Source organism: Trachinotus anak, unplaced genomic scaffold (genome assembly GCF_046630095.1).
Source record: "Trachinotus anak isolate AG129_WGS33_773 ecotype Australia unplaced genomic scaffold, CSIRO_AGI_Tana_v1 ptg000033l, whole genome shotgun sequence".
Lineage (NCBI taxonomy): Eukaryota > Metazoa > Chordata > Actinopteri > Carangiformes > Carangidae > Trachinotus > Trachinotus anak.
Window position 1 is genome coordinate 990,066 of NW_027273884.1, and position 13,590 is coordinate 1,003,655.

Genomic DNA, 13,590 nt, shown 5'->3' on the forward strand with positions numbered 1-13,590 from the left:
AGCTTGATCAAATGCAATTGTTTTTGAATCCATGTAATACTCCCACAGAAATGTACTTACCGAGAGGGAATCTGCAAACGAGCAACCTGTTTGAGAGAAAAATGAAATGAAGGCATGGCATCAGCACAGCTATCATCACGGCAGCGGTAATTGGATTTTTGTGAAAAAGTGCGTCAACGTACGTGTGAATCTCTTCTTGAGTGACTCTGCGCTTGATCTCACACCCTGTGAAACGTGCAGTGGCAGGGACCTCAAACTTTGCTGAAGACCAGTGAGTCTGCAGGATGAAAACACAAATCATTGTGACTAGTCTGGAGCGGAACAGATTGACCTCATGCAAACCCAAAGCGCCTGACTTTGGACGTGAGAAGTATCTCTTACATGGCTGCGTAGGATGCACAGCTGATGTTGCCGGGGATCACCACCAAGCTGCCAGGAGAGAGGCTGGCCAAGACAGTGGCCAAATTGACCTGGAACCACAGCTCAAAGTCTTTCGGCTCAAAGTCCTCAAATTCAGGAGCAAGGGCTGTCAAGGTCAGGTTCAGGATGGTGGCTCGTACATCTGGATTCACGATGAGGGTGGTGTTTCTCTGGAAATGAAAGGATTTGCGTGTCAGTTCGAGAGCACGTTTTACCTTTCCTAACTCATTGAAGCGATGAGAGCAAGCTTGGTGACAGCTTTGTACTTCAGTGCACGAGGAACATAATTAAAGCATCACTGACAGCAATTCACTCACCAAGCATATCAGAAATGTGTCATTCTGAGCCTAATCTTGGCCCCTAATTGGCTTCTGCAAACATTCCCTGAGCCCAGGACAAGTTTTACATGACCTGTTTGTCAGGCAACTTTGTGGAAAGATTTGGCGATAATCTCAAAGTTAAGTGTTCACCTGCTGGTTGATCTTTGTGAAAGCCTGGAAAAACTGATTGAGCTGCTCATCATCAGGGGACTCCGTCAAGCTTGTGAACACCTCCCTTACGATGGTTTCATTGTCCAAAGCACCGCTGCCTGGATCCAGGATCAGCTCAGCCTTCTGCTTTGGTGAGAGGGAGTCCACAACTGCCACCTGGTGACACAACCAGAGGATACACAACCTGCTTTTCTCTTTGACACGGCAAAACCACCACTGTGTGCAGACTTTCCAAGTTCACAATATTGCGCTGCAGTTTTCAAGGGAGATTGGTAGTGACATGGATGACTTACCCCAGAGAGGTTGAAGACTTTGAGGTCGGCGTATGTTGTATATGGGGAAAATGGACCCAGGTTTGCCTCAAGCCACTGGGCATCACTCTGAATTCCCTGCCTACAAACTGAGGACCATGGATGGATGTTAGCATACGCACCATTCAGCAAGCATTGTTTTTCACTGATACACATGCAACAAGTTGAGTGCCAATTTTTCCTCTCAGTGCCATTTCAGCACATTTTTTTCACAATTTCAAGCCCGTGCAGCCACGTGGCGCATTTTACATCGTCGGCCCTACCTGGCGCGTTGATGACGCTGGCAGATTTTCTCAGGTAGCCTAGCAGAACGTCCGTGATTCCTTGTCGTCTGTGCAACGGTATGGCCGGGAAAGCTTTGCCCATTCCACGAACACTGCAAAAGGCGAAAAGGAGCATTTGTACGCAGTCCCTCATTAGTGTTTTCCTACTTTGCTGCAGTGCAACTTGCTTGTTTTTTGAAATGCTACTCACACAACATGGTAGTTTGTGCAGTTTATATTTGAGGTTGCATTCTTGAGCATCACTGCACTGAAACTGGGGAGGAAATGAACCAGTTTCACAAGGAACCAATCAGACCAGTCGTCTGTCTTGAATTGCTGGAAGTGGGGACTGATGATGGTGAAGGTCCTGTTCATCACACGATCTCTCACCGCAGGTTGGAAATCAGGGTCCTGTCAAATGACGACATGGGAGGGTTGAAAGACTAAACAGTTCACATGCTGCAAGTACACCATATAGGACACTACAAGTGATGTCACCAAATATGTGACATGAATGAGTCCCCTACAACTGCTGTAGAGGTTTAGATACGCATCTAAGTACTGCCTATGCTAGGTCAAAAGCCCAGGATTGTCCCTCTTCCCCCAGTGTTGAGAGTAGCCAACCTTTCCACTTGCTGCCAGCTGTGTCAGGAATTCATCCACGTTTTCCAGAGCATTGCCCTCCTCGAGTCGCTCAAACACACGGTCGATTTGGTCTGTGTCATTCGAGGCCCCTGAGCTCAGTGTTAGCTGCGCCACCTGAGCAGGAGTGAGCGCTGACAAGGCTTCGGCCTACGAAAGGAAATCAATATGCCGTCAAACAGCAGTAATTGCAAAACCGCAGCTAAGACGTTTCGGTGTGGGAGGGGAGGAATTCTACAATTGCAGTTGCCACTCACACTCGAGAAGTTGGGATTGAGGGCTTGCAAATCCTGCAGGGTTGCAAAACCAGAGAAGCCAGCAAGGTTTGCCTGTAGCCACTCTTCACTGCCTCCGGTGGTTGAGACACAGCCAGGATCTGCAAAGAAGACAGACACAAAGACATTGGCAGGGTACAACCACTACATGCGACCAAGACTTTACCAAACTGAGCCTGAGTGCCTGCCTTTACCTGATGAGTCATTTCTTGAAAGGAACGGTTTGATGTAATGAGTGAAGACTGCTCGCTGCCTTTCTCGGTCCATGGATGTCCTGCGGAAGTCCAATGCCCGGATGCTAAAATTCGAGAGAGCGCTTTTAACATCTAAACAAGTATAAAACTGCCGATGCCTCTAAAATCTGCCTCACAGCGGAGCACCGTATCACATATTTGCTTACACAGTCTGGTACGTATTGCAGCTGAAGTTCTTGGAGCTCAGGCAGAATAGGAAGTTGGGAGATGGAGAGGCCAAAAATGGACGGATCTTTGTCTGGAACCAGTTGATGACAAAGTCATTATTCTGCAGCTGTGCCTGGCTGAAGTTGGCAATTCTCACCTCTCCAAGAGCCTCGAGAGCATGCGATAGGGATGGGTTGCTGTTGTTGGGGGCCTAAGATTGGAAAAGTAACTTTTGTCTTTAGAGAGAATTCACACGGGGAAACGCAGATTTCGTGAAGTTGTGGGATTGGATTTACCATGGTGGCGAATGATTCAAGAGCCTGGTCTATTGCAGTCGAAGCTTTTTGGAAGAAAAGCTTCCACACCTCTACCGTGTATGTCCTTTGGCTTTCCAGTGAGCATTTCATCAGTGTTGCCACGTTGCTCGGAGTAAGATGAGTGGCCTTGGGAAAAAACAGACAAGAAGTAAAGCAAAAACTCTCCGATCTCACGGAGATTTGTCTCAGAATGGCAATGTAGCAAAATCCAAATCTTTCTGTGTGATTTGCAGCTATTCAAAAAAAGAATCTTACCGACGCACAGGCATGCGCGGTGATGGTAAAATTGCACAGGGCTTCAGAGGAATTGCCGGTAGACAGGGCTTGTTCCTGTTGTGATCTGAGGAAAATGATGTCACCTTAGTTAGCCCATGTTCAAAAAACAAAAAACAAAAAAGACTTAACCTATGCAAACTCAGCACCAGTTAAAACTGCAATACACCTACCTATTGACTGCAGCACAGATGAGGTTCTCTGTGAAAGGACCAGATTCAAGTATTAGACATTGTACCTTCAGAATGCGATTTTGTCATCACAATAGGAAGGTGCGGTATTTTTCACACTTACCATCAACCGGGGTCTCATTGCACTGTACACAAGCAAAGCATAACTGTTAGTTTAGTGACAAAGGCCGCTTATCGTAGCCTCCTTAAAAACATTCATGTGCCAAACTTGTGCCGCGTAAAGCTTGATCAAATGCAATTGTTTTTGAATCCATGTAATACTCCCACAGAAATGTACTTACCGAGAGGGAATCTGCAAACGAGCAACCTGTTTGAGAGAAAAATGAAATGAAGGCATGGCATCAGCACAGCTATCATCACGGCAGCGGTAATTGGATTTTTGTGAAAAAGTGCGTCAACGTACGTGTGAATCTCTTCTTGAGTGACTCTGCGCTTGATCTCACACCCTGTGAAACGTGCAGTGGCAGGGACCTCAAACTTTGCTGAAGACCAGTGAGTCTGCAGGATGAAAACACAAATCATTGTGACTAGTCTGGAGCGGAACAGATTGACCTCATGCAAACCCAAAGCGCCTGACTTTGGACGTGAGAAGTATCTCTTACATGGCTGCGTAGGATGCACAGCTGATGTTGCCGGGGATCACCACCAAGCTGCCAGGAGAGAGGCTGGCCAAGACAGTGGCCAAATTGACCTGGAACCACAGCTCAAAGTCTTTCGGCTCAAAGTCCTCAAATTCAGGAGCAAGGGCTGTCAAGGTCAGGTTCAGGATGGTGGCTCGTACATCTGGATTCACGATGAGGGTGGTGTTTCTCTGGAAATGAAAGGATTTGCGTGTCAGTTTGAGAGCACGTTTTACCTTTCCTAACTCATTGAAGCGATGAGAGCAAGCTTGGTGACAGCTTTGTACTTCAGTGCACGAGGAACATAATTAAAGCATCACTGACAGCAATTCACTCACCAAGCATATCAGAAATGTGTCATTCTGAGCCTAATCTTGGCCCCTAATTGGCTTCTGCAAACATTCCCTGAGCCCAGGACAAGCTTTACATGACCTGTTTGTCAGGCAACTTTGTGGAAAGATTTGGCGATAATCTCAAAGTTAAGTGTTCACCTGCTGGTTGATCTTTGTGAAAGCCTGGAAAAACTGATTGAGCTGCTCATCATCAGGGGACTCCGTCAAGCTTGTGAACACCTCCCTTACGATGGTTTCATTGTCCAAAGCACCGCTGCCTGGATCCAGGATCAGCTCAGCCTTCTGCTTTGGTGAGAGGGAGTCCACAACTGCCACCTGGTGACACAACCAGAGGATACACAACCTGCTTTTCTCTTTGACACGGCAAAACCACCACTGTGTGCAGACTTTCCAAGTTCACAATATTGCGCTGCAGTTTTCAAGGGAGATTGGTAGTGACATGGATGACTTACCCCAGAGAGGTTGAAGACTTTGAGGTCGGCGTATGTTGTATATGGGGAAAATGGACCCAGGTTTGCCTCAAGCCACTGGGCATCACTCTGAATTCCCTGCCTACAAGCTGAGGACCATGGATGGATGTTAGCATACGCACCATTCAGCAAGCATTGTTTTTCACTGATACACATGCAACAAGTTGAGTGCCAATTTTTCCTCTCAGTGCCATTTCAGCACATTTTTTTCACAATTTCAAGCCCGTGCAGCCACGTGGCGCATTTTACATCGTCGGCCCTACCTGGCGCGTTGATGACGCTGGCAGATTTTCTCAGGTAGCCTAGCAGAACGTCCGTGATTCCTTGTCGTCTGTGCAACGGTATGGCCGGGAAAGCTTTGCCCATTCCACGAACACTGCAAAAGGCGAAAAGGAGCATTTGTACGCAGTCCCTCATTAGTGTTTTCCTACTTTGCTGCAGTGCAACTTGCTTGTTTTTTGAAATGCTACTCACACAACATGGTAGTTTGTGCAGTTTATATTTGAGGTTGCATTCTTGAGCATCACTGCACTGAAACTGGGGAGGAAATGAACCAGTTTCACAAGGAACCAATCAGACCAGTCGTCTGTCTTGAATTGCTGGAAGTGGGGACTGATGATGGTGAAGGTCCTGTTCATCACACGATCTCTCACCGCAGGTTGGAAATCAGGGTCCTGTCAAATGACGACATGGGAGGGTTGAAAGACTAAACAGTTCACATGCTGCAAGTACACCATATAGGACACTACAAGTGATGTCACCAAATATGTGATATGAATGAGTCCCCTACAACTGCTGTAGAGGTTTAGATACGCATCTAAGTACTGCCTATGCTAGGTCAAAAGCCCAGGATTGTCCCTCTTCCCCCAGTGTTGAGAGTAGCCAACCTTTCCACTTGCTGCCAGCTGTGTCAGGAATTCATCCACGTTTTCCAGAGCATTGCCCTCCTCGAGTCGCTCAAACACACGGTCGATTTGGTCTGTGTCATTCGAGGCCCCTGAGCTCAGTGTTAGCTGCGCCACCTGAGCAGGAGTGAGCGCTGACAAGGCTTCGGCCTACGAAAGGAAATCAATATGCCGTCAAACAGCAGTAATTGCAAAACCGCAGCTAAGACGTTTCGGTGTGGGAGGGGAGGAATTCTACAATTGCAGTTGCCACTCACACTCGAGAAGTTGGGATTGAGGGCTTGCAAATCCTGCAGGGTTGCAAAACCAGAGAAGCCAGCAAGGTTTGCCTGTAGCCACTCTTCACTGCCTCCGGTGGTTGAGACACAGCCAGGATCTGCAAAGAAGACAGACACAAAGACATTGGCAGGGTACAACCACTACATGCGACCAAGACTTTACCAAACTGAGCCTGAGTGCCTGCCTTTACCTGATGAGTCATTTCTTGAAAGGAACGGTTTGATGTAATGAGTGAAGACTGCTCGCTGCCTTTCTCGGTCCATGGATGTCCTGCGGAAGTCCAATGCCCGGATGCTAAAATTCGAGAGAGCGCTTTTAACATCTAAACAAGTATAAAACTGCCGATGCCTCTAAAATCTGCCTCACAGCGGAGCACCGTATCACATATTTGCTTACACAGTCTGGTACGTATTGCAGCTGAAGTTCTTGGAGCTCAGGCAGAATAGGAAGTTGGGAGATGGAGAGGCCAAAAATGGACGGATCTTTGTCTGGAACCAGTTGATGACAAAGTCATTATTCTGCAGCTGTGCCTGGCTGAAGTTGGCAATTCTCACCTCTCCAAGAGCCTCGAGAGCATGCGATAGGGATGGGTTGCTGTTGTTGGGGGCCTAAGATTGGAAAAGTAACTTTTGTCTTTAGAGAGAATTCACACGGGGAAACGCAGATTTCGTGAAGTTGTGGGATTGGATTTACCATGGTGGCGAATGATTCAAGAGCCTGGTCTATTGCAGTCGAAGCTTTTTGGAAGAAAAGCTTCCACACCTCTACCGTGTATGTCCTTTGGCTTTCCAGTGAGCATTTCATCAGTGTTGCCACGTTGCTCGGAGTAAGATGAGTGGCCTTGGGAAAAAACAGACAAGAAGTAAAGCAAAAACTCTCCGATCTCACGGAGATTTGTCTCAGAATGGCAATGTAGCAAAATCCAAATCTTTCTGTGTGATTTGCAGCTATTCAAAAAAAGAATCTTACCGACGAACAGGCATGCGCGGTGATGGTAAAATTGCACAGGGCTTCAGAGGAATTGCCGGTAGACAGGGCTTGTTCCTGTTGTGATCTGAGGAAAATGATGTCACCTTAGTTAGCCCATGTTCAAAAAACAAAAAACAAAAAAGACTTAACCTATGCAAACTCAGCACCAGTTAAAACTGCAATACACCTACCTATTGACTGCAGCACAGATGAGGTTCTCTGTGAAAGGACCAGATTCAAGTATTAGACATTGTACCTTCAGAATGCGATTTTGTCATCACAATAGGAAGGTGCGGTATTTTTCACACTTACCATCAACCGGGGTCTCATTGCACTGTACACAAGCAAAGCATAACTGTTAGTTTAGTGACAAAGGCCGCTTATCGTAGCCTCCTTAAAAACATTCATGTGCCAAACTTGTGCCGCGTAAAGCTTGATCAAATGCAATTGTTTTTGAATCCATGTAATACTCCCACAGAAATGTACTTACCGAGAGGGAATCTGCAAACGAGCAACCTGTTTGAGAGAAAAATGAAATGAAGGCATGGCATCAGCACAGCTATCATCACGGCAGCGGTAATTGGATTTTTGTGAAAAAGTGCGTCAACGTACGTGTGAATCTCTTCTTGAGTGACTCTGCGCTTGATCTCACACCCTGTGAAACGTGCAGTGGCAGGGACCTCAAACTTTGCTGAAGACCAGTGAGTCTGCAGGATGAAAACACAAATCATTGTGACTAGTCTGGAGCGGAACAGATTGACCTCATGCAAACCCAAAGCGCCTGACTTTGGACGTGAGAAGTATCTCTTACATGGCTGCGTAGGATGCACAGCTGATGTTGCCGGGGATCACCACCAAGCTGCCAGGAGAGAGGCTGGCCAAGACAGTGGCCAAATTGACCTGGAACCACAGCTCAAAGTCTTTCGGCTCAAAGTCCTCAAATTCAGGAGCAAGGGCTGTCAAGGTCAGGTTCAGGATGGTGGCTCGTACATCTGGATTCACGATGAGGGTGGTGTTTCTCTGGAAATGAAAGGATTTGCGTGTCAGTTTGAGAGCACGTTTTACCTTTCCTAACTCATTGAAGCGATGAGAGCAAGCTTGGTGACAGCTTTGTACTTCAGTGCACGAGGAACATAATTAAAGCATCATTGACAGCAATTCACTCACCAAGCATATCAGAAATGTGTCATTCTGAGCCTAATCTTGGCCCCTAATTGGCTTCTGCAAACATTCCCTGAGCCCAGGACAAGCTTTACATGACCTGTTTGTCAGGCAACTTTGTGGAAAGATTTGGCGATAATCTCAAAGTTAAGTGTTCACCTGCTGGTTGATCTTTGTGAAAGCCTGGAAAAACTGATTGAGCTGCTCATCATCAGGGGACTCCGTCAAGCTTGTGAACACCTCCCTTACGATGGTTTCATTGTCCAAAGCACCGCTGCCTGGATCCAGGATCAGCTCAGCCTTCTGCTTTGGTGAGAGGGAGTCCACAACTGCCACCTGGTGACACAACCAGAGGATACACAACCTGCTTTTCTCTTTGACACGGCAAAACCACCACTGTGTGCAGACTTTCCAAGTTCACAATATTGCGCTGCAGTTTTCAAGGGAGATTGGTAGTGACATGGATGACTTACCCCAGAGAGGTTGAAGACTTTGAGGTCGGCGTATGTTGTATATGGGGAAAATGGACCCAGGTTTGCCTCAAGCCACTGGGCATCACTCTGAATTCCCTGCCTACAAACTGAGGACCATGGATGGATGTTAGCATACGCACCATTCAGCAAGCATTGTTTTTCACTGATACACATGCAACAAGTTGAGTGCCAATTTTTCCTCTCAGTGCCATTTCAGCACATTTTTTTCACAATTTCAAGCCCGTGCAGCCACGTGGCGCATTTTACATCGTCGGCCCTACCTGGCGCGTTGATGACGCTGGCAGATTTTCTCAGGTAGCCTAGCAGAACGTCCGTGATTCCTTGTCGTCTGTGCAACGGTATGGCCGGGAAAGCTTTGCCCATTCCACGAACACTGCAAAAGGCGAAAAGGAGCATTTGTACGCAGTCCCTCATTAGTGTTTTCCTACTTTGCTGCAGTGCAACTTGCTTGTTTTTTGAAATGCTACTCACACAACATGGTAGTTTGTGCAGTTTATATTTGAGGTTGCATTCTTGAGCATCACTGCACTGAAACTGGGGAGGAAATGAACCAGTTTCACAAGGAACCAATCAGACCAGTCGTCTGTCTTGAATTGCTGGAAGTGGGGACTGATGATGGTGAAGGTCCTGTTCATCACACGATCTCTCACCGCAGGTTGGAAATCAGGGTCCTGTCAAATGACGACATGGGAGGGTTGAAAGACTAAACAGTTCACATGCTGCAAGTACACCATATAGGACACTACAAGTGATGTCACCAAATATGTGACATGAATGAGTCCCCTACAACTGCTGTAGAGGTTTAGATACGCATCTAAGTACTGCCTATGCTAGGTCAAAAGCCCAGGATTGTCCCTCTTCCCCCAGTGTTGAGAGTAGCCAACCTTTCCACTTGCTGCCAGCTGTGTCAGGAATTCATCCACGTTTTCCAGAGCATTGCCCTCCTCGAGTCGCTCAAACACACGGTCGATTTGGTCTGTGTCATTCGAGGCCCCTGAGCTCAGTGTTAGCTGCGCCACCTGAGCAGGAGTGAGCGCTGACAAGGCTTCGGCCTACGAAAGGAAATCAATATGCCGTCAAACAGCAGTAATTGCAAAACCGCAGCTAAGACGTTTCGGTGTGGGAGGGGAGGAATTCTACAATTGCAGTTGCCACTCACACTCGAGAAGTTGGGATTGAGGGCTTGCAAATCCTGCAGGGTTGCAAAACCAGAGAAGCCAGCAAGGTTTGCCTGTAGCCACTCTTCACTGCCTCCGGTGGTTGAGACACAGCCAGGATCTGCAAAGAAGACAGACACAAAGACATTGGCAGGGTACAACCACTACATGCGACCAAGACTTTACCAAACTGAGCCTGAGTGCCTGCCTTTACCTGATGAGTCATTTCTTGAAAGGAACGGTTTGATGTAATGAGTGAAGACTGCTCGCTGCCTTTCTCGGTCCATGGATGTCCTGCGGAAGTCCAATGCCCGGATGCTAAAATTCGAGAGAGCGCTTTTAACATCTAAACAAGTATAAAACTGCCGATGCCTCTAAAATCTGCCTCACAGCGGAGCACCGTATCACATATTTGCTTACACAGTCTGGTACGTATTGCAGCTGAAGTTCTTGGAGCTCAGGCAGAATAGGAAGTTGGGAGATGGAGAGGCCAAAAATGGACGGATCTTTGTCTGGAACCAGTTGATGACAAAGTCATTATTCTGCAGCTGTGCCTGGCTGAAGTTGGCAATTCTCACCTCTCCAAGAGCCTCGAGAGCATGCGATAGGGATGGGTTGCTGTTGTTGGGGGCCTAAGATTGGAAAAGTAACTTTTGTCTTTAGAGAGAATTCACACGGGGAAACGCAGATTTCGTGAAGTTGTGGGATTGGATTTACCATGGTGGCGAATGATTCAAGAGCCTGGTCTATTGCAGTCGAAGCTTTTTGGAAGAAAAGCTTCCACACCTCTACCGTGTATGTCCTTTGGCTTTCCAGTGAGCATTGCATCAGTGTTGCCACGTTGCTCGGAGTAAGATGAGTGGCCTTGGGAAAAAACAGACAAGAAGTAAAGCAAATACTCTCCGATCTCACGGAGATTTGTCTCAGAATGGCAATGTAGCAAAATCCAAATCTTTCTGTGTGATTTGCAGCTATTCAAAAAAAGAATCTTACCGACGAACAGGCATGCGCGGTGATGGTAAAATTGCACAGGGCTTCAGAGGAATTGCCGGTAGACAGGGCTTGTTCCTGTTGTGATCTGAGGAAAATGATGTCACCTTAGTTAGCCCATGTTCAAAAAACAAAAAACAAAAAAGACTTAACCTATGCAAACTCAGCACCAGTTAAAACTGCAATACACCTACCTATTGACTGCAGCACAGATGAGGTTCTCTGTGAAAGGACCAGATTCAAGTATTAGACATTGTACCTTCAGAATGCGATTTTGTCATCACAATAGGAAGGTGCGGTATTTTTCACACTTACCATCAACCGGGGTCTCATTGCACTGTACACAAGCAAAGCATAACTGTTAGTTTAGTGACAAAGGCCGCTTATCGTAGCCTCCTTAAAAACATTCATGTGCCAAACTTGTGCCGCGTAAAGCTTGATCAAATGCAATTGTTTTTGAATCCATGTAATACTCCCACAGAAATGTACTTACCGAGAGGGAATCTGCAAACGAGCAACCTGTTTGAGAGAAAAATGAAATGAAGGCATGGCATCAGCACAGCTATCATCACGGCAGCGGTAATTGGATTTTTGTGAAAAAGTGCGTCAACGTACGTGTGAATCTCTTCTTGAGTGACTCTGCGCTTGATCTCACACCCTGTGAAACGTGCAGTGGCAGGGACCTCAAACTTTGCTGAAGACCAGTGAGTCTGCAGGATGAAAACACAAATCATTGTGACTAGTCTGGAGCGGAACAGATTGACCTCATGCAAACCCAAAGCGCCTGACTTTGGACGTGAGAAGTATCTCTTACATGGCTGCGTAGGATGCACAGCTGATGTTGCCGGGGATCACCACCAAGCTGCCAGGAGAGAGGCTGGCCAAGACAGTGGCCAAATTGACCTGGAACCACAGCTCAAAGTCTTTCGGCTCAAAGTCCTCAAATTCAGGAGCAAGGGCTGTCAAGGTCAGGTTCAGGATGGTGGCTCGTACATCTGGATTCACGATGAGGGTGGTGTTTCTCTGGAAATGAAAGGATTTGCGTGTCAGTTTGAGAGCACGTTTTACCTTTCCTAACTCATTGAAGCGATGAGAGCAAGCTTGGTGACAGCTTTGTACTTCAGTGCACGAGGAACATAATTAAAGCATCACTGACAGCAATTCACTCACCAAGCATATCAGAAATGTGTCATTCTGAGCCTAATCTTGGCCCCTAATTGGCTTCTGCAAACATTCCCTGAGCCCAGGACAAGTTTTACATGACCTGTTTGTCAGGCAACTTTGTGGAAAGATTTGGCGATAATCTCAAAGTTAAGTGTTCACCTGCTGGTTGATCTTTGTGAAAGCCTGGAAAAACTGATTGAGCTGCTCATCATCAGGGGACTCCGTCAAGCTTGTGAACACCTCCCTTACGATGGTTTCATTGTCCAAAGCACCGCTGCCTGGATCCAGGATCAGCTCAGCCTTCTGCTTTGGTGAGAGGGAGTCCACAACTGCCACCTGGTGACACAACCAGAGGATACACAACCTGCTTTTCTCTTTGACACGGCAAAACCACCACTGTGTGCAGACTTTCCAAGTTCACAATATTGCGCTGCAGTTTTCAAGGGAGATTGGTAGTGACATGGATGACTTACCCCAGAGAGGTTGAAGACTTTGAGGTTGGCGTATGTTGTATATGGGGAAAATGGACCCAGGTTTGCCTCAAGCCACTGGGCATCACTCTGAATTCCCTGCCTACAAACTGAGGACCATGGATGGATGTTAGCATACGCACCATTCAGCAAGCATTGTTTTTCACTGATACACATGCAACAAGTTGAGTGCCAATTTTTCCTCTCAGTGCCATTTCAGCACATTTTTTTCACAATTTCAAGCCCGTGCAGCCACGTGGCGCATTTTACATCGTCGGCCCTACCTGGCGCGTTGATGACGCTGGCAGATTTTCTCAGGTAGCCTAGCAGAACGTCCGTGATTCCTTGTCGTCTGTGCAACGGTATGGCCGGGAAAGCTTTGCCCATTCCACGAACACTGCAAAAGGCGAAAAGGAGCATTTGTACGCAGTCCCTCATTAGTGTTTTCCTACTTTGCTGCAGTGCAACTTGCTTGTTTTTTGAAATGCTACTCACACAACATGGTAGTTTGTGCAGTTTATATTTGAGGTTGCATTCTTGAGCATCACTGCACTGAAACTGGGGAGGAAATGAACCAGTTTCACAAGGAACCAATCAGACCAGTCGTCTGTCTTGAATTGCTGGAAGTGGGGACTGATGATGGTGAAGGTCCTGTTCATCACACGATCTCTCACCGCAGGTTGGAAATCAGGGTCCTGTCAAATGACGACATGGGAGGGTTGAAAGACTAAACAGTTCACATGCTGCAAGTACACCATATAGGACACTACAAGTGATGTCACCAAATATGTGACATGAATGAGTCCCCTACAACTGCTGTAGAGGTTTAGATACGCATCTAAGTACTGCCTATGCTAGGTCAAAAGCCCAGGATTGTCCCTCTTCCCCCAGTGTTGAGAGTAGCCAACCTTTCCACTTGCTGCCAGCTGTGTCAGGAATTCATCCACGTTTTCCAGAGCATTGCCCTCCTCGAG

The 13,590-nt window shown here is 47.0% G+C and overlaps 2 protein-coding genes and 2 long non-coding RNA genes across 7 annotated transcripts; all 4 read right to left on the minus strand.

The window, feature by feature from the left end:
• Window positions 1-135: 135 nt before the first annotated feature.
• On the minus strand, window positions 136-3,358 carry LOC139614226 (uncharacterized). Its single transcript, XM_071471411.1, has 7 exons — window positions 2,110-3,358; window positions 1,697-1,896; window positions 1,486-1,598; window positions 1,205-1,311; window positions 891-1,067; window positions 382-590; window positions 136-277 (listed from the first exon to the last, which is right to left on the minus strand). Exons 2-7 carry the CDS (start codon window positions 1,858-1,860, stop codon window positions 136-138), a joined length of 912 nt encoding a protein of 303 aa, XP_071327512.1. The 5' UTR covers window positions 1,861-1,896; window positions 2,110-3,358.
• Window positions 3,359-3,414: 56 nt separating this feature from the next.
• LOC139614252 (uncharacterized) lies at window positions 3,415-5,109 on the minus strand. Of its 2 annotated transcripts, none has more exons than XR_011686950.1 (3): window positions 5,010-5,109; window positions 4,696-4,872; window positions 3,415-4,395 (listed from the first exon to the last, which is right to left on the minus strand). It is a non-coding gene; the product is annotated as an uncharacterized lncRNA (long non-coding RNA). The 2 variants fall into 2 exon arrangements; XR_011686951.1 differs by lacking the exon at window positions 5,010-5,109 and having other exon boundaries at window positions 3,415-4,082; window positions 4,187-4,395; window positions 4,696-4,999.
• Window positions 5,110-5,122: 13 nt separating this feature from the next.
• Window positions 5,123-10,807, minus strand: LOC139614253 (uncharacterized). 3 transcript variants are annotated; one of them, XM_071471441.1, is made up of 8 exons: window positions 9,720-10,807; window positions 9,307-9,506; window positions 9,096-9,208; window positions 8,815-8,921; window positions 8,501-8,677; window positions 7,992-8,200; window positions 5,915-7,887; window positions 5,123-5,701 (listed from the first exon to the last, which is right to left on the minus strand). In XM_071471441.1, the coding sequence occupies exons 2-7, from the start codon at window positions 9,468-9,470 to the stop codon at window positions 7,746-7,748; spliced, it is 912 nt and encodes a 303-aa protein (XP_071327542.1). In that variant the 5' UTR covers window positions 9,471-9,506; window positions 9,720-10,807; the 3' UTR covers window positions 5,123-5,701; window positions 5,915-7,745. The 3 variants fall into 3 exon arrangements, with proteins under 3 accessions (XP_071327542.1, XP_071327541.1, XP_071327543.1); XM_071471440.1 differs by having other exon boundaries at window positions 5,915-7,051; window positions 7,181-7,887; window positions 9,307-10,807; XM_071471442.1 differs by having other exon boundaries at window positions 5,123-5,403; window positions 5,502-5,701; window positions 9,307-10,807.
• A 126-nt stretch (window positions 10,808-10,933) lies between these two features.
• Window positions 10,934-12,629, minus strand: LOC139614244 (uncharacterized). Its single transcript, XR_011686945.1, has 3 exons — window positions 12,306-12,629; window positions 11,797-12,005; window positions 10,934-11,692 (listed from the first exon to the last, which is right to left on the minus strand). It is a non-coding gene; the product is annotated as an uncharacterized lncRNA (long non-coding RNA).
• Between the last annotated feature and the right edge of the window lie 961 nt (window positions 12,630-13,590).